This window comes from Mixophyes fleayi, chromosome 1 (assembly GCF_038048845.1).
Source record: "Mixophyes fleayi isolate aMixFle1 chromosome 1, aMixFle1.hap1, whole genome shotgun sequence".
Lineage (NCBI taxonomy): Eukaryota > Metazoa > Chordata > Amphibia > Anura > Limnodynastidae > Mixophyes > Mixophyes fleayi.
Window position 1 is genome coordinate 297,304,732 of NC_134402.1, and position 19,658 is coordinate 297,324,389.

Here is a 19,658-nt window from a genome sequence, read left to right on the forward strand (position 1 = left end):
TGAAAGCAGTATGGTATATTTTCATATGCAAAAGCCTAATATTATATCTATGTGTATTCTTTGATGTGGAAAGCTTTGAGGAAAACAAAAAAGGTAATTCTGATGACACAAGATGCTATATTTCAGTTGATATCAGGAAATTGGCCCGATATACCCAACAATACCTGACAATAATCCATTCAAAATGTCTACAAGAATGAAGGGGAGCTCCATAATCCAGAAGATGAGCACAGTCTTCAATTTAGAGCATAATGGAGCTATCAGTCTTTGAGGTTACTTACTGTACATAGGGTTAACCTATAGGTAAGGGAGGATCTTGGAATGTTACTAATTATTTGCTTCTACTATGCTTATTTCTTTTGTTATAAAACGCTTTCACTCATGCTGTTTTATCCTGTAAACAGTTGATGTGATATACTGCAAGAATCAAAACACAGAAGGGCATAGCTATGATAGGTGCAGGGGTGGAGGTGCTAAGGGGCCCACAGATATGGGGAGGGGGGCACCTTCCCTGCCAAAACCCTATGTGCATATGTGAGCTTTTCACCATTGGGCAGTACATGTGGGGTCCTTGCTGTGGGGGTCATAAATGTCTAGTTATACCTCTGAAAACACAGATTAATAAAAATATTTATTCATGTTTCTTAACCAGAGCTGACATTGTCTATAACAGTAAGAAAGATGTTGTCCTGAGTGAGATAGAATATCACAGTTATGGAATGTATTCTTGGGAACTCTTGCCAGGGATTGTATCCAGCAGCCTTTTATTTCTTAGCATGTTTCTTGAAAATCTCAATGTATTCCTGCACGTCTTCTGGAGAGCCCAGGGCTATGGGCATCCTCTGGTGAATGTTGTCTGGTACTATATCCAGCACGTTCTCCAATCCGTTTGTGGCCAGCCCTCCAGCCTTCTCTATAATGTAGGCCATGGGATTGCACTCGTACAGCAGCCTCAACTATTAACAAGGAAAAAGTGATGCTGAAGCAAACATAACTACATTTGAAACATAGGTTTATAAATCACTGACTCTTATCATAGGTTTTAGGGATGGTAAAACTACCTGCCATATAGACAGAGCGTTGTTGCTGCAGCCAATATATAAAAGGGGATTAACCGTGTGTACTGTAGCAGGCTCTCCTCCTCCAATGGCAGAGCCTGCCTGCACTGAGTAGAGAATGGATCAAAGGGAAGGATCAGCCACGTAGTACAACAATACTAGTTTTACTGTGCACTACCAGGATTAAAGAGAGGCTGCCAAGTCTATTTTAATTTGTGCTAGTAATGCTAGGGTTAATGTGTAATTCTAGTTGGAGTATTAATGTGAGTAATGCATGTTCAACAGAAGAAAAAGTGCAAATAACACGCACATGCGATTCATGTGTTTATCAATTATTGTATAGTTCTGAACTGCATTTGACATGTGTTAAATGTACAGAAGTGGAACAATAAGCTTCTGTAAGTGCTGGCTCATTACTGTCCCTGGGAGATCCACAGCAACACTAGATAAATGTGGTGCATGGTAGTCATTTTGATCACATACATTTCTATGCACTTACCTAGTATAAAAAAAATGTTAAATGCATAATTTTAACACCAGTAGGAACATATCATTAATGTGCATCATGCTCAGTTTAATGGGGTACATCATTGCTTGTTTTATTGTACAGTAGTAAAGTTTGTGTTTATGAGTGATGCGGGCAGAACAGCAAGCACGATGCATACACTACATACCTATCAACATATCAGGACAGGGGCTTTGGCCACATCATGACGGGGCATAGCATGTCACTATAGGGGTGTGGCCACCTCCCTGGGCATGTGCCTAGTGCTTTTGAAGTGCTAGGCTGCCCCCCCCCCCCCTCCAAGCACCTCTCTTGCTACGCACACCAGTGCGCGTGTCACCTGTCCACCGCTGCTCTGCCATGCACAGCAGCAGTGAATGAGACATACCTCCCAAATTTCACACCCACTGGACAAGGCTTTCCCGATTGGACTGGCAGGACAAAGCCCGCAGATTGGGACAGTCCTGCCTAAATTGAGACAGCTGGGAGGTATGACGCTAGCAGCAGTGCTTCATGTCTTACTGAACCACCAACCCATCAGTATTCATCAATACTTTGGAAGGCATGTGTGTGCTTTCAAAGCCAGTGATGGTCTTTCTTCCCAGTGCGGCTATGGGAGTAAGGGCGCTGTGAGACAGACTTAAAACTAGTACTTTCCATTTATAGCACTTTATTGTTCCTGTGGTGACAGAGTGAAGTGAATAGAGAACGTCCCTTGTTACATGGGAGCAATTACTCTCAGAAAACGCTGCAGACAGTCTGCAGAGCAGGTAAAAGCACTAGTGTCCAATGCATCCTTATACACCACTGAAATGCATGTCTCATTATCAGCAATTGCTATTTACTGTGGATCACTTTCAAAAGAAATACTTAATTGTTCATAAATTATTCTTTGAAAATCAGAATTGGATGCATAGCCTGAAGCAAAATCTACATCAGCCTCTGCGCTAGTGTATATTTTCTTTTTTATACATAGGGGTGCCAGAAAAGGGTCATTTTACCTTTCCTTTTGGGCTCTTTGTGTTTGCAGGGTACAGGAAGATACCTCCATACACCAATGTTCGATGAACATCGGCCACCATTGAGCCAACATATCTTCCTCCATACGGTGAACTGCCGTCCTGGAATGAAGAAATATACACAAGTGACACAACTGTGGTAGTATAAGGATAGGCAAGAGTCTGGCATGGGGTCATAGTAAACAGCCTAATTAGATTAATGCACCTTTACACACAGGGCCTTCAGGATAGTATCAATATTGTAGACATATGCAGTGCATGATATTGTAATAGAAAAAGAAAATACAGATATATTTTAACTATGGTATAAGTAGAATAAACACTTTTAAAACTCGGGCAAACTCCTTTAGAGAAAACACGTTCAATACAATGCAGTAAAGAGCATGTCAGGACACATACACAATGCAGGACAGTCATGAATAAGTTCCATGCTATTCTGTATTTCTTGTTACATGAAGACAATATAATTGTTCTTATTCAGTAACATCGTATACTTATTCCAGTTGTGTTTTGTTTTTAGAACACACACCAAGACAGATGGCCACTTACGGATCCAGAAAAGGGACAATGGGCTGTGCCACACCCCTTGCGATTGTGCCATTATTGAAGCCAACTTGCAGGTTTGTACACAGTGTGCCCGGTATTACATAAGTCAGTGATTAGAAGATATACTTGTTAGTACAGTTCCACATTACACTGAACAATGAAAAGCTATGTAGCTGGAAACCTCCCTATTTCTCAATATGTACATTACAGTTCCTCTTACACTGTATATAAGATGTAATTCTCAGTACTGGTTCCTATTCTCTAGGCTTTGTAATTTAATATTTATTGTAGAGGATTATTTAAAATGCAACACAAAAAATAGATGTGTTCTAACAAGTGAGATTGTCGGTCCGGCTAGCGGTATAATTGTACATACTTCTGGGAACTTCTTCTTCTGGAGATATTCTGTCACTGCTGCATCAAAGTATTTAGCATAGCCTTCGTTAAGACTGTAGATATTGCCTCGTGGTTTAATTTTAACATTTGTATTGACCAAGATGAATTCTCCAATCGCCTAGAAAGTGAAGAAATGCGAGTAATTACATCTAAGAAATGAATCACCCTTTTACGCAAGTCAAAAATAAAAAGAATAAAAAAAAATGTAAAAAAAAAACGACAATTTTAAAAAAAAACTATCCAATGAGAGGGTTACCCCTTTTACTGGGACAAAAGTCTTGTATCTGCCATTTTGAGGGGAAAGCACCAAGACGTTTGACAAGTCGAGGCGGTTCTGTGCCCACCCACCTTCACGTCATCATGTCACACCATTTAAATACATACCAAATTATCCAGCCATGATTGATGGGCAAACAAATGTAGAAGTCATGAAGAGTATTTCAGATGTACATCAGTGAAACTGAACATTCATTTTCACATGATACAGCTGGTATAATGCTGATATAATAGACTTACGGGATCTAGCATGAAGCAGTTGACACCACATTCAGTGGCTAGGACCAGCATTGTAGCGCTCCCATACAAGGCATAGCCTGCTGCAATGATATTACGTCCTGGCTGCAAGGCATCTTTTTCACATGGCTCACTGTCAGTGGTCTGAAATACATTGGTTTATATTTAATCATCCAGCAAACTGGAGAACATGAGATAGCAATACACAAAATAGACATGTCTAGTGAAACGATGTATTAACAAACTAAGTATTAGCAAACAATAAAGCCAAGCTTAGTTGGTATGACTTTATATAGACAGATTGTAGCATAATCTTTCACTGAGGATACAAATGAATAAATACTTTCCATTGTAAATTCCTGGATTTATAAGATAGCATACAGTGCTATCTTCTGGTGGTGAGAAGCTGAACTACTTTAAAATGATTGTAATCAGACCATATTATTTGTCTACCTGTAATTATATAGTGCCACCATATTACACTGCGCTTTACAGAGAATAGTTCATTTCTTCAAAAGCAAATACATTTCCCAGCACCTGGAAATGCTGTATCCTTATACATACTACTTTATAGTTAGAAAATACAATACACAAATTTACTGGACAGATATTCATAAATTTACAAGAAAATGAAATCAAAATAGGAATATATGTTCTAGTTTTTTGTAAAAGAGTTCTATGAAATATATGGAGGGAAATAAATTATTAAGACAATAAGGTTGAATAATGGGTATGAAAAAAATGTAACCAAAGAGCAAACAGAAAGTAGGAAAAAAAAAAAAAAAAAAGACCAGGGGGTAAATGTATCATACTCCGATTTCTTCAACTTGCGGGAGTTCGGCGAGATGACAGCTAAAATTTAAAGCGGCGCTGCCTTGCAAAGGGAGACTTGCATTTACAAGGCAGCGCCGCTTTAAATTTTAGCTGTCATCTCGCCGAACTCCCGCAAGTTGAAAAAACCGGAGTATGATACATTTACCCCCAGGTCATATAAGGACTTGGCCAAGCAAGGAGCACTATTTGACTTTACTATAGTATAAAATAAGCAACTGAATGGGTGAATTACCAGAGCCATATCCCATCATTCACGGATGTGTCAAGAGTTCTTAAAGCAAGACACATGCTTTTGAAACTAAGATTAACACATGTATGGCAAGTTAATACCCAATATTGAGTATTACATGTAGTTTGTAAAGAAGTAGTAATAAAAGAAAGTTAAAATAGGAAAATACCTTTTTGTATATTGCAAAGATTGTTCCAATAGATGCAAGGCAGTCAATATTTGAGGAACCATCCAGTGGGTCAAAGCAGACAATGTATTTACCCTAAAAACAACAAATAAATAATATTTTAAAGCTTATACATCACTCCAGTATACAGTAATGATTTGCGTTATGTTCACTCTTTTTTCTTATGCTTTGACAAACACATTTGAAACACCACAGCAGCACATATGTTTAAGACTCACGAAAGTGCAATATGTGTCTCCACAGTGTAATGTCATGTCTCCTGTTGTGTATGATGGTCTTGATTTTATACGCTATACATGGATTTTACATGTGATATCAGCAGTATCTGTAGAGTGTACATTTTTGCATGTTGTCATGGTGGTGCTAGGGGATCAGGCCAAATTTAACTGTTGATCTACAAGTTTTTATATTTGTATTTTAAAAATAAAAAGTCCTTCACATTTCAGTGGTTTGTGGGCAAGTACAAAATATATGTTGGTGTTGTTAAGGAACGGATTTAAACTATATTTAAACAATTAAATCTTGACAATATCAATCTTTAATGCAGTGAAATTTACTGCAGCCATAGAGAGAAAATGACAAGTTGGGGGAGGGGGTGGTGACATTTAAGCTTATATCTGAGTATGTAAACACATGTTCTAACATTAGAATGCTGTATCAGACACGCTCCTTAGGCAAAAAACAGTTTTCTCACAAATCCAGAAGTGGCTCCAGTCATATAGAGCAGAGCGATCTCACAAATATTCTTTCACATATGAAGGTGAGCCTGTACTCGACCTCACATGTGAACCATACATGCCCACTTTTAAGATTTAATGTGGCATTGGGTAGGAGGAGGGCGTGGTAACATTTCGCGTCACCATAGCCCCCACTATAAAAAAAAACAACGTAATTCACGGCATTGAATGCAGGGGGCGGAGCTTAATGACGAGTTTAAGCCCAGCCCCCTCCATTCACTGCTGTGAATTTTGCGAGTTATGTCTACTCCCCGAAATTCAGGAGCCTCACGGGAATTCCGGGAAAGTAGGCAGGTATGATGTGAACCCCTCTCACCCTCTTAGATCTACCTCTGACCAGCACCTCACCTCTCTCTGGTAGCCACCTCTCACTTCACCTACAAGACTTCTCCCTTGTTACTACCCACTTATAGAATTTCAGACCATGCCCAGTCAGACTAGGCCTAGATTGTAATGCATACTTGCAACTATTGTGTGTTGGCCTCCGGAAGATTCTGGGGAAAGTGGGCGTGCAGGGGTGGAGCTCGGTGAATCGTGTCATCTTTGCCCGGCCCCCTAAATGAACATCACTGTTAGCTTATTACAACAGGGGCCACGATATGCCTCCATCCACTTCACTAACGAAGTGGGCAGGACCTGGGAGGATGTCCTGCTCTCTCTGGAGTCTAGTAGAACTCACAGAAATTCGGCAGTTTCCCAGACATTCCAGGATCGTCTCATGAACAGGGCCCTCCCTACCCTTTAAATAACTGCAGATGTGAAAATAATCTACCTTGTATGTTCCTGTTTTAAATATTCCCCAATATCCAGTGCTGCTTAGCAAATCAATGACAATAGTAATATATATGTAAATTATATTTGTGTGTTTAACTTTTTCATTCACTTTTTTTTACCTCAGTGTGGCTCAATTCCAACATGAAAGCTATGTTGTTGGCAGTCAGCAATATTTTTTTGCCCAGAGCCGACACCACTTTTATTTCCTTGCGTTGTGGAATATATCTTGTGTGAGAAAATAAACACCAGAAGTAATATAAAAGTTATAGTGTTACTAATGTGGAAAAAATACATTGCAGGCTTTAGAATTGTGACAATAGACCTTAGTGTATAAAACAGGCAATGTAAATTTTTCTCATTAACTATTAAACGTATCACTTTTAGATTATTTTGGTGCTTGTTTTACCACACAGTACAACTTCACTTTTATTTATAAAATCCTGTGCAATGCAATTTCTATGTAGATCAACATGTGCATTGATTAAGATAATGTAATGTACACTATGACTATTGTATACATAAAAGGCAATGAACACTAACTGTATATAGTATTTTTGACAGACTATTTTGTTTTCTACTTCCATGAAAACCCTGTGGAAGATGGGTGCTATATATAGGAGTTTGTCTTACAGAATGGTGGGCTCCCATCCCTCAGTGATCCTTTTGAAGGACAAGAAAGTATGCATTGCTCAATGTAATGTTGGCCACTAGAGACTGAATTGATTACATTTTACATTACAAATATTGTTAATAGAAATATGCTGATAATTGAAGTTCTATGAAGATTTATGCAACAATAAGTAAAACAAATCCATTTAGCAATACAGTATGTTTAGAACACAAACCCTTTTATCAGGTTCCACAATAAGAGCATGTGGGTCTTCTTCTGATACAAGGATGCAGCTGCTGAATGAGGATTTCAGCAGGTTAATAACCAAGTCATTTGACAGGATGTCCAGCTTCTTCACCTGGTCCCCTGTTACATTAGTGGATCCGGCAATTCCATATCTAAAATTAAACATTTATTATATTAGCAAAATGTATGAAATGTAATTATATATATATATATATATATATATATATATATATATATATATATATATATATATATATATATATATATATATATATATATTCAACACAATAAAAAAAATATAGTAAAGTACTTTGAAATGAGGACAGATGTGATATTTACCCAAACCCTTTCTACACATCTGTACAATTTAATATCTTTGAATACTTTTACTGCTTTTTTTTTTTATATATAACCAAACACAGTAACCTGGTCCTTTCATGATTTTCAGGTCACTGGTCAGGTACATATCAACCACATATATAAAACACACAATTCATGGTTACAATTACGTAACGCTAGAAAACTTGACCAGTTCGCAGAGTGGGTGAATATGTGTCAGGTGGAGCTTTGTAATGTGGTTGGTGTAAATTAACTTCACTTTACATTAATGCAATGCTCAGCAAATGGGCAAAATTTACTATTGCATACATGGATAATGTTCATTAGCAGAAATGCCCCATTGGTAAGACCCTACTGCCTGGGACCCCCACTGGCCAGTAGGGAGATTTGTTAAAGGTCAAAATAATAGTTACATGTGTAGGAGTCCATGGACTCATGGTGTGCTTGTGTGTGTGCTATAACACAGAAGCCTCGTCTACGACCAGCGGACTTTTGTCGCCCTGCCACTTTTATTGTGATGCATGCTGCCTGGTCTAGATACAAATACTGTAGTAGGCTTGTTCATTAACTATATCATTAGGTTGAATGTTTAGCTTTTCACCAAAGGAGTCAAATTTTTATACATATCACTCGGGTGCCATATTTAATTTGACACAAAGTACATTCAGTAAGCAATGCTCAGTGAGTATGGGTTTGGGACGGGTTCTTTGACCCTTCCATCCGCATCCTACCTCTCCTCAATCATCTTCATCTTTCTTTCACCCCCTTCAGTTACCCTCATCATAATAACCTCTTCATCAACACGAACTTCTAATCAATTAACTCCCCACAACATAATTAACCACATGATCATCATTATTGAACCCCCTCCTCCTAATCATTCACCCTCAAAATAACAACCCCTTCAACATCATTAACCCCTTAAAAAAATCTTTAACTACCACATCACCATCATTAATTAACCCCCAAATCATCATTTAGTTCCATTCATATTCATTCATCCTCATCATTAACTCCACTCAATTATAATCATTCCTCCATTCACGGGCACTCACCTCTTGCTGATCTGTGTTATATTTAGTCAGAGGGGAACTGATCACATCTTACTATACTCCCCACTGTATACACTCAGTCTGCTGCCACACAGCACACGCTGCTCCTACTATAGAGAGAGCGCACAGCCGTAGCGCCATGGGAGTCCAGCAGCGGCCATTAGAGAGTAGCTAGGGCTGTGTGTTGTAGCAACAGACTGCACAGCCCCTCCTATAAAACACAGCAAGAGAAGGGGAGGGTTTACCTAGTTTTTACTTTACAAATGTAAAAAAAAAAAAAAAAAAAAAAGGCCTTGTGGCCTTCGTTTTCAACATTGTATATAAAATGGCAGCATTTTGTGGCTGCACATGAGACTGTTCCCTCGTGCTGCAGTAGTGTCACTAAATCCTAGTAAGTAATAAACTGGACTCCAGAATAAGGTTCAGTCCAAATGATAGCTGCCCCATTGTGTAGAGGATGCATATGCTTTATTTGAAATCCAGTGCTTTCTGTTATGGCAGTAGGTTCTCCCCCCTTTTAATCCCTTGATGCATGTGAAACTTGTTATTTACATTCCTTCTGTTAGAAGTCAAAGGTTGGAAGGTAAACCGTTTTGCAACAGAAGTTTTTCTGTAGCCAGGAATGTGGGAATAGTAGTTGCTATGCATGCAGAAGACACCAAGTAATGTTAAAAGTGTGCAAGTATAATCTATTTAAATAAAGGGTACCACTTTATTTTCACTTTTCCTATAGGTCTTTAAAATCAAATTGGTAAAAGCAACAGACTTCTTAAGAGAAGGTATTTACATTGCTGCAATATAATAGTATTGCCTCACTAAACCAAACAAAGAGTACGCAAGGGACATATTTATCATTAAAAAAAATATTGTTGCGACGCTCAGCTGCCCCAGCAATACAGGACCAAGGTGGTAGGGGTTAACTTACCCCTTTGCAGGGCCAATCTCAATAGTTGTGCGCTTGTGTAACTGACAGCCCAGATTTGAGCTTCAGCTCCACTATTAAAACAAATAATAATAATAAATAATATAAATATATATAAAGTTTAGAAATAGTTAACCTTTTTAATTTACAATTTTACACTTTTTTGAAAAAAATAAAATATATTATTGAAATTTGACTAAAAATGCTTTATTCTGGGAGGAAATATAATTTTTTAAAGAACCTTGATCTGTTCACACAACTCTGAGTTGGTGTTAATAGAGCAAGTATCGCTATGATGCAAATGCACAGGGAAGCCTTTGCAGTAACCCTTTGATCTACTGGGTGGAACAAAAAAAAAAAAAAGCTCTGTCCCAACTTTTCACCCTTTCATAAATCTGCTCCATACTCCTTATTTAAAGCTGCACTACCACCTACTAAAACGTGGTAATGCAGATACCCTCTCTGAGACAGACCCCCAGGAACTGCTAATGTTTATGGGGGCTTTTAGTACAGAATCTGCAAATTAATTTTGTTAACCAATGTAAAATGGTGGTGAAGTTTGAGTACCAATCAAAAGTCACAATCTCTTGACCTCCCACAGTGTTCGGCCATGGCTGTACGAAGAGCTCCGGCCGATGGAGAGGGTGTCTGCACTATCACCATTTACTAGGTAGTAGTGCAGCTTTAAGCAATTGTGGATATAAGACGTTCATACATGTTCCTGTAGGACCAGAACCACTGGTTTATAGCACATATAGCTCCTTCACTAAAAAGTTGCTATACCTGTCTGATGTACTTTAGTGCACTGAGCAACTGAAATTGGTATATTGTCTTGAACGTGTTTGTATATTCAGTAAAGAATGCAGGGATGACCCACAAAGGCTTGTTTATAGGCCTCTGCTTGTCTAAGAATTGCAAATCCTGTGTAATATGCCCATGACAATTGGTGGGCATGGTCCTGAGAAAAGTGGATTAGACAACCCCATGAAAAACAGTGATCATATGATTGACTCATGGGATAAAATAAATATAGTGAAAACTTTAAAGACACGTAAAACTGGAGGAAAAAAGAAGGAAAATCATTCCATACTTTTCTGTATTTTCTATTTTCCCCTCACAGATTACACAGGTCTGCAAAAAAATAGTTTTTGGACAGCTGTTTTGGTTTAGTTGACTGATTCTTACGTTTTTTGGTGCGCTGAATCCAAAAATGACAGCCGTTTTGTCCTGGGACGTCAGGTTTTCGAACAAACGGGTGGTCATCGTTTAAAAAAAATCTCTTAACGCAAATATTTTATTTACATGAAAAATATTAACTCATTTGCACAGGTGACGACAAAATTAACACCACACTCAAGTAGATTGCTTGTGAAATCTTTTTTTAAACTTTAAACTTCTTTTTGAGCTTTTCCTCTTGTAGGTGGCTTCCGGAAGATCCCTGTACAACATCCAGCAGTAGTCAGCCATTATACTAACACTCCATTTCCCTTGATACCTTCTTTCCATTTCTTTTATATCTAGATGGAAACGTTCTCCCTGCTCTTCACTCACTGCTCCCAAATTTTCAGGAAAATAGTCAAGGTGTGAGTTGAGAAAATGGACTTTTAAGCTCATAGAGCAACCAAGCTTGTGGAACGCTTTCAACATTGTTTCCACCATTTCCTTGTAATTTGGGTCCTTTTAGTTTTCCAAAAAGTTTTTTATGACCACAGTAAAGGCAACCTGCGCTTCTTTTTGAGTTGGAGTCATTGAACTGATGAAGTCTTTGTCGGATATGAGTTTTCTAATATCCAGGCCAACAAAAACCCCCTCTTTCAGTTTTGCCTCAGTTAAACCTGGAAACTTGGATCCCAAGTACTTGAAGCATTCGCTATCTTTGGGAAGTGCCTTAACAAATTGCTTCATTAATCCTAATTTTATATGGAGTGGTGGTAATAAAACCTTCTCAGGGGGTACCAATGTATATCTGAGAACATTCTTTTCACCAACAACTAGACTTCTTGGTGGCCAATTTTTTTGCTTCCAGTGATTTTGTCGGTCTCTACTGTCCCATAAACATAGAAACAAGGGTATTTGGTGTACCCAGCAGCATACACAATACTTTTAAATCCCCACATACCAACCAGTTTTGGTTTTGATAACCCACTTTCTTGAGTACCAACTCCAAGTTCTCATAAGTCTCCTTCAAGTACAATGAATGAGCAACAGTAATACTTTATGAGAAGCATAAATACTTTATGAGGAGCCCAAACTTTATCTTGGTCACCAAGTTTTAATTTAAAATAAACAAAATAAACTTTCTTAACAAAATCCGTAATATTCAACTGCTGCTTTTTCACCATGAACTCTCCACATATGAAACAGAAACTGTCAGGCGAATTTACACACTTTCTTGGAGGCATTGCACTAATTTTGAACCACACAGACAATAGCAGGATGATGACTGAAATGAAATACAAGATTGTGGAGTAATCAGAGAACAAGTTAATGCATGAAAGAACATGTCCGGGCAGGCCCTAGCAAGCACACTCAACAATGCAGTGATCACCATCAGGACCAATAAACATGTATTTTCATGTTTTTTTGGGAGCACTGGCAGTGAAAATAAATTTGTTTTTCCATGTTCAGTTTCCCCCCCCCCCCCCCAAGTATGATGAATTTGAAATTTAGCGATTTCCAGCTACCTGTTTGACCAAGGCACATTTCGATTGTGAAAAAACCTGACGTCCCAGGAAAAAACGGTGGACATTTTCGAATTCAGCGCACCAAAAAAACATAAGAATCAGATAAAATTATGAAAAGAGCTTTTTGGTTGCAGACCTGTGTTATCTGTCTGCCCTCCATATGTGATCATTTTATTAGAACATAAACATCTAACATGACACTAAAACAAATATAACATCTGACAGTGGCAAATCGTAATGACCAAATGCTATTAGCAACTTCAACTAATAGAAAACGTTTGTTGCTGCATTTTGTGGTGTCTGACTACAGTGTTTAGAAATGCTTGTTGCACATAAGCAGAATAAACTATTTGTACACCACTATATAGCTTTATGTTACAACAGCTTATGTACAGGAAATGTTGTTACACAACGTTTTGAAGGGAATGTTTTTCATGTGGATATTCTATAGCTGATAAATCGGTTATTACTGCTGCAGTCCCAGCTAAAATAAGAATTATTATATGACTAAACAATTATGCACTATGTCACAATGCTTTAAATTGTTCCTATTTATACCATACAGGGATTGTAAAATCATCTGCAAAGCTCAGTTTAAATAGGTAACCTATGATAGTTTTTCATTGTATACTGGACCATACGTACCTTTGTATATACATTGTTCTTGTAAAAACAAACAAGAAACCTATGTACTTATAGAGATGCATTGGGATTGTTTTAATTTGGTTACCATACTTTAAAAATGCATGCACACAAGATACAGCTACTAATGAGCCCATAGCTCTGTACACCTCCATGTGAACAAATAGTGGAGAAAACATGCCAGATATATGTTCCAAGTAGGTCAAAGGTCCATTATAATTTAACATCTTAATGTCTTGTTCTGACCTGCTTAAGGTTTGTACCTATGGTAAATATATATATATATATATATATATATATATATATATATATATATATATATATATATATATATATATATATATATATATATATATATATATATACACACACATATATATGCTCCTGATGAAGTCTTGATTGTTGCAAGACGAAACGCGTTGAGCTGTATCCAGTGTATCATCCAATACCTCATGTGAGTGCTTTTATTATATTTTATTAAATTTCTATATGCATACCAAAATATCTTTCCTTTTTTCAATCTTATGCATTTTTGCCATATGGATGAGGTTGTGACTGTGAAGCCATTGGTGTTGCACATGTTTTAATATCCTTCAGAAGTGGGACTCTTCATGATATCTGGTATGCAGATTCTGATGTGATTTTTTATGCACTCATATGGGTGTCCTGTAATTGATATTTTGGGATATCTATCCCATATACCCCATAGGATTGTGGGGAACCTGGTGATATTGCTCTGATTAAGATTATTACAGTATTATACTATGTTTGCTCTTTCTGCATTTTTGTACTGATCGGTGGAGATCTGGAGGACTACAAGTACAGCAAAGACCACTCCATTATCTCCTATAAGGTTCATCGTTTCTACCTCACGGTACGCATGTTATTGCTCTATTCCACGTTATATATTTGACAATACACTCAGAGGCGCCCCGCTTGTTCTTCTGTTACAGCATTCCATCTTGTCCGGATTAACCACCTGGTTTCAGGCTATCGAGGCTGCCACTCTTACAAGAGTCAAGTGTTCTTTATGCACTGTGGATTTGGGACTGATCTTATATATATTGTATGTTTATATATACATATTTTTTCCATCTCATTATTTTGAAGTGGTCACGCTGTGGTGATCAGCACCAGATATATCTTTATTTGCTTGTAATATATATATATATATATATATATATATATATATATATATATATATATATATATATATATATATATACACATACATATATATATATATATATATATACACATACATACACACACACATACAAGGTAACCCGTGCATGATACTCATGCATTCTAGTCAAATCAAGCTACTTAAGGTCTTAAAAAGGTTCTTGTCATGCATTTGGGCCTAGCCCAGGCCTCCTCAGGGGAAGATCGTTACTTTCCGACGTAAGCGCCCTTTTTAATGTGTGTTCATGAGGTAAAATTACCTCACGAAAATGAGTTTGACCCCTCAACTCGTAAATTTAGCCTTTACTACCCCTCCCACGGGGGGAAGGGGGGATGATGGAAGTTAACTGACTTGACTATTCTAATTTTTTTGTCAAATAATGTCAGTATACCAAATTTCAGGTCAATTGGATGAGCCCTTTCTGAGAAAATAGTTTTTTTACACACACACACTAACGCACACCTCTACACATGTGTGTTCATGAGGTAAAATTACCTCACGAAAATGAGTTTGAGCCCTATCAAATTTCAGCCCTTTTTGAATTTTTTTTCCCACACACACTAAGAATTTAGTAGGTCAGTGTATAACTCTGCCCAGCAGGTGGCGCTGCAACTTAGTTTCTTTTTTCCCACACACACACACAGACGCCACTAAGCATTTATATATTAGATATACACACATACACACAATATTAGAATACAAAGCACTACAGCATTTTCGATCACACTGTACAGTTTGGAAGAAACCTAGCTCATAACACTAATATAGAACTTAGTATGTAGAAAAGATAAGCCCTTTGATTAAGCTACATTATGATTTAACTTATGTTCTAAACGTGACTGCACACAGCTTCAGTCTTATTCTCTAGTACACTGGCCATTGACCATACTAACCACACATTTTTAAAAGATCAATGATCCCAACAGGCCAAACAATGTATATGGTTTTCCTCTAGAGATACTAGACCTCTTACAACCATTCCACTGTAGGACTACAAATACTTGTAATATTCCACAGTCTGTGGTGAGTTTTGAAGACACCCTTAAAGCCACAAATCATCATAAAACAAAAAGACTTGAAACATATAAATATACTTTACTCTTAAACTGGCCTCAAAAATGACGTGACAGTAATTAAGTTGACAAAAATAAATTTGTCGAGAGTTTTACAATTATGCGTGAAGCCCAAATTGCACATGTTCAGGGCAAATAAACAAACAGATCATAACTGCCCCATGTTTCCTTCACTGATGATCACATGCTTAAGCCAAACACAGACTGCATTTTCCCTTTCTAATGTCAGTTTTGTAAAAATATACGAGAAAATAGAATTGGATTATGTGGCTAGCTGTAGCCTGCACAGCTAAAAAGGTCATCTTTGCTTCAGAAACTTTAATATATTTGTATTAGTAAGCGTGCAGAGCCATAACGTAGCAGATCAGTCCTCACAGCTCATTATGAATAGCAAATGCAATTAAGCAAGTTATGAATTTAATGAAACTAATCATGAATACAAATATATCTTATCTGCAATTCAATTCAACCTTGACCCAGGCACCCAGATCTATATCCAATTTGGCCTCATATATGTAGTCATTTGGTGATTGGGCCAAAAGGATGGATTCTACTGGGTGCAGCAGTCAATGACAGCAAAAAGGTTCAGATCCAATCATCCAACCTACTTAGTTGACAGAATCACAGCATATGTGATTAATATATGTATATAAATGTTATACATATAACATCTTGTTATTTTTGTAGTGGACTTGTATTGCCTTATAAAACTAAAATAGTCATTCAATATCTTCAAATAATAAGCATTCATTTTACTAACAATTTTTTTTTTTTTTAAATATGAATTACATTTTAATGTTACACTTACTTTTGAATGGGAAAGAGCAACATTTAACCATGAATACAAAGTTAAATCAAGTCTGCAGAAAGTTGGACCTTAACATCTAGGTAAGTCTGGCTTTCAGAGCTCAGACATGGCAATTTGCCCCCATGTAAACTGAAATCTATATTCTATTGCATGATCAGTAACATTGTCAGCATACATAATTGTCACTAGAGTGCAGAACTCCAGTTTTTAAACTTTGGAGAGAACTGCTAGTTAAGTACATTTTGATCAAAATACAGATGCATATAAGGTGTATATCTTATCAGACATCAGTGGTAATATCTGTGGCCACATAGACATGTTATCTCCCCACATATGTCATTATAATTGTGTGTTACATGAATGAACGTGCCCAGATAACTGTACTCACAGGTTGGCCAGTCCAGCCTTGCGCACAGCGGATGAGATGGCTTTGATAGCAGTGCACAGGGAATTTAGGAGTTGGGTCATCTCACCGGTGCCTTTGGCTTTAATACCCTCTTCCATCACGAATCGTGTCATAGTGATCACATTGGTGTCAAACGGAGCTTGGTCTGTCATGTTGGCGGTTGCAGTGTGAGTGAAGGTGACAGGTACCTGGGCTGCTGGATGGACAAGTCAGCACAATGCCTGCACAATCACTCTCTTATAAAGGAAGGCACTCCCCACCTCCCGGAACTGCCAGTCACACATGTGGGTGTGTGAGAGGCAGATTCTGCAACAACTTTCTGCTCCAATCACGAATCTACACAAGAAAACTTTGGGAGTTTTCTTTCCTTATAGGGGTCTCCTACGACACAAGGGTTAGTAAGGAAATAAAATATGATTTGTTTTCTTTGCCCCTTCTTCTAACGCTGCACATGTGGCTAAAGTCCACTGATCAGAGTAAATAAAGTTGCACAAACAGAAAAAGTGAAATCATCTTATTTCAGAGTACACTGCGCACCGACAGGGACATAACTTACTTATAATTAAAGCAGTTTACAAATATAAACACACAAGGCAAACTGATTGGTACGTGCAAAATATAAATTGTCGTGTCCTATGCCGAACATTGACAGTTCCTGGTTTGTAAGGTTGGCCTAGAATGTTTTCCATAACAATGTTTCCGTTTTGTATTTGTTAACTCTTAATCATCATTCTTTCTGTTATGCTAGCTGCAATGCTCAGTGTCTGTTTTCCTTCTGTATGTAAGGACATTTGCATTGCTCCACTTGTGTTAGCTGGTGCAGACATGTCAAGCGCAGTGTCAACAGGACAACTATGCAGTATATTGGAGGGCTGTGGTGCATTACTAAGTAGGCTATGGTACAGAAATATCCCCAATGTATATTAACAGGATATTATAGAAAGTAATGCAGAAATAGCAATTTATGAGCCATATGTTCTATTTACAATGACCACAATGCTATTTGCGCTAATTGTGTCAATGAAAAAGGTCCTGCCCTCTTAATGCCAGTCCTCATCTAAAAAAAATGAAAGTGAGCTTTTGCCCTCCTGTTACTTGTATCAGCAGACCCTTATGCAGTACCACCACTTCTCTGTATGCAATTCTCTTCTTATATTCTCATTATACATATATGTTCTTCACAGGTCCGCTTGTGTTGAAGGTGTATGTAATTCTCAGTATCTCTTCTCATAAGCATGCAAAGCCATCACCTAGCAAATCAGTCCTCACAGCTCAGTATGAATAGCAAATGCAATTAAGCAGGCTAGGAATTTAATGAAACTAATCATGAATACAAAAAGTCTTTACTGATAGTCTGGAATTCTGTATGCCTAGACAGAGGTAAAGTGCCATTCATTGTATCTTATCTGCTATTCAATTAAACCTTGCCCCAGGTACCCAGATCTATGTTTACTTTGGCCTCACATATGTGATCATTTGGGGATTGGGCCAAAATAATGGATTCTACTGGGTGCATTACTGCAGTCAGACAATGACAGCACAAAGGTTCAAATCTGATGATGCAACTTAATTAGTTGGCAGAATCACAGCATATATGTTTCATATACAATATGTATATACATGTTATACATATAACATGTTGTTATTTACATATTATTATATTGTTACTTACATATTATGCAGCGGTGTACACAATTAATGACATGAAAGAGAAGGCAAAGATAGCTCTGCCTAAGTAAGTTTACAATCTAAGAGGTGCAAGGAACACTTGATACATAAGATAGCAGAATAACAATTGTAGCTGTTGGTAATTTCCATGATTCCCTTTCAAAAGGTCTGTGTCATAGCTTTGGGCAAGTCAACACGCTGAGGCTCTTCTGATTTACAAGCCGTTAGTAGGCTGAGGCAGAGGTCTGGCAGTGACCATTAAAGTTACCAGCGACATAGTGTTTTATAGTTGAATTCCAGGGATATGCAGATGCATATGCCCCTCTATGATATGACGTTTCCGACTCATCCTCCCGAAGAGCTTGTGGCAGGATGGGGAAGAGCTAGCAACCCAGCCAATTACTTTTCATCATTCACATCAGTCCCTCCCCTAGATGCACACAGTACAAACACACCAGGGTTAAGCTAATTAACCTACCAGTAGGTTTTTAGGTGTGGGAGGAAACCAGAGCACCCAAAGAAAATTAGTCTGTATTGCTGAGCTCCTACATTACATGGAGGGTCCTTCATGAAGGCTGATCTTAGGCGTGGGAACACCACTTGTTGCTACATATTGTATGTGGTCCACATACTGTCTGCAATGTCTATGCCATGCAGAGATGCTCATGTCTACTCTGGCTTACTGTGCTATATTCTCCGTCAGCTGTAATATGTAAAATGCTTCAGGTATCTCTACTGTCTCTATGCTTCAGCTTAAGGACATCTCTAAACTTCCAGTTTTAGCAGCTCCAGATCTGGAAACAGAAGGTGCAACAGATGCTTCTCCTATAGACAAAGGATGACTAAGTCCAAGGCGCAAACCAATGTAACAATATGAAAGGCAGCCTGTAGCAAACAAAATAGGAAACACCAAACCCTATCCAAAATATATAAACAAACAGCAGGTTTGCAGACAGGCGCCAATCACAAAATATATACAAAACAATGAATCCAAAGCATTCAGTAATGACACAAGCAAAATGTCCAAAAAGTTAATGAAATGAGAATCCTACGTTCCAAGGGGCAAAGATGATAAATCTTCTAAAATAGTCCCAAACCCTTCAGGAATCCTCGTGGGTCATTCGTAAGAAAAAGGAGAGAGGAAACAAAACATAGTGCAATCCACATATATGGCAAGATATAGGAGGGGGAAATAGTCCCTATATACTCCGTGCACTAATAAGT

At 37.8% G+C, this 19,658-nt stretch overlaps 1 protein-coding gene across 1 annotated transcript; it reads right to left on the bottom strand.

Annotated features, from left to right (window-relative positions):
- Window positions 1-618: 618 nt before the first annotated feature.
- Window positions 619-17,014, bottom strand: FBP1 (fructose-bisphosphatase 1). The gene is made up of 7 exons (XM_075211078.1): window positions 16,749-17,014; window positions 7,644-7,806; window positions 5,270-5,362; window positions 4,041-4,181; window positions 3,505-3,642; window positions 2,565-2,684; window positions 619-956 (listed from the first exon to the last, which is right to left on the bottom strand). The coding sequence occupies exons 1-7, from the start codon at window positions 16,916-16,918 to the stop codon at window positions 765-767; spliced, it is 1,017 nt and encodes a 338-aa protein (XP_075067179.1). The 5' UTR covers window positions 16,919-17,014; the 3' UTR covers window positions 619-764.
- Window positions 17,015-19,658: the final 2,644 nt, after the last annotated feature.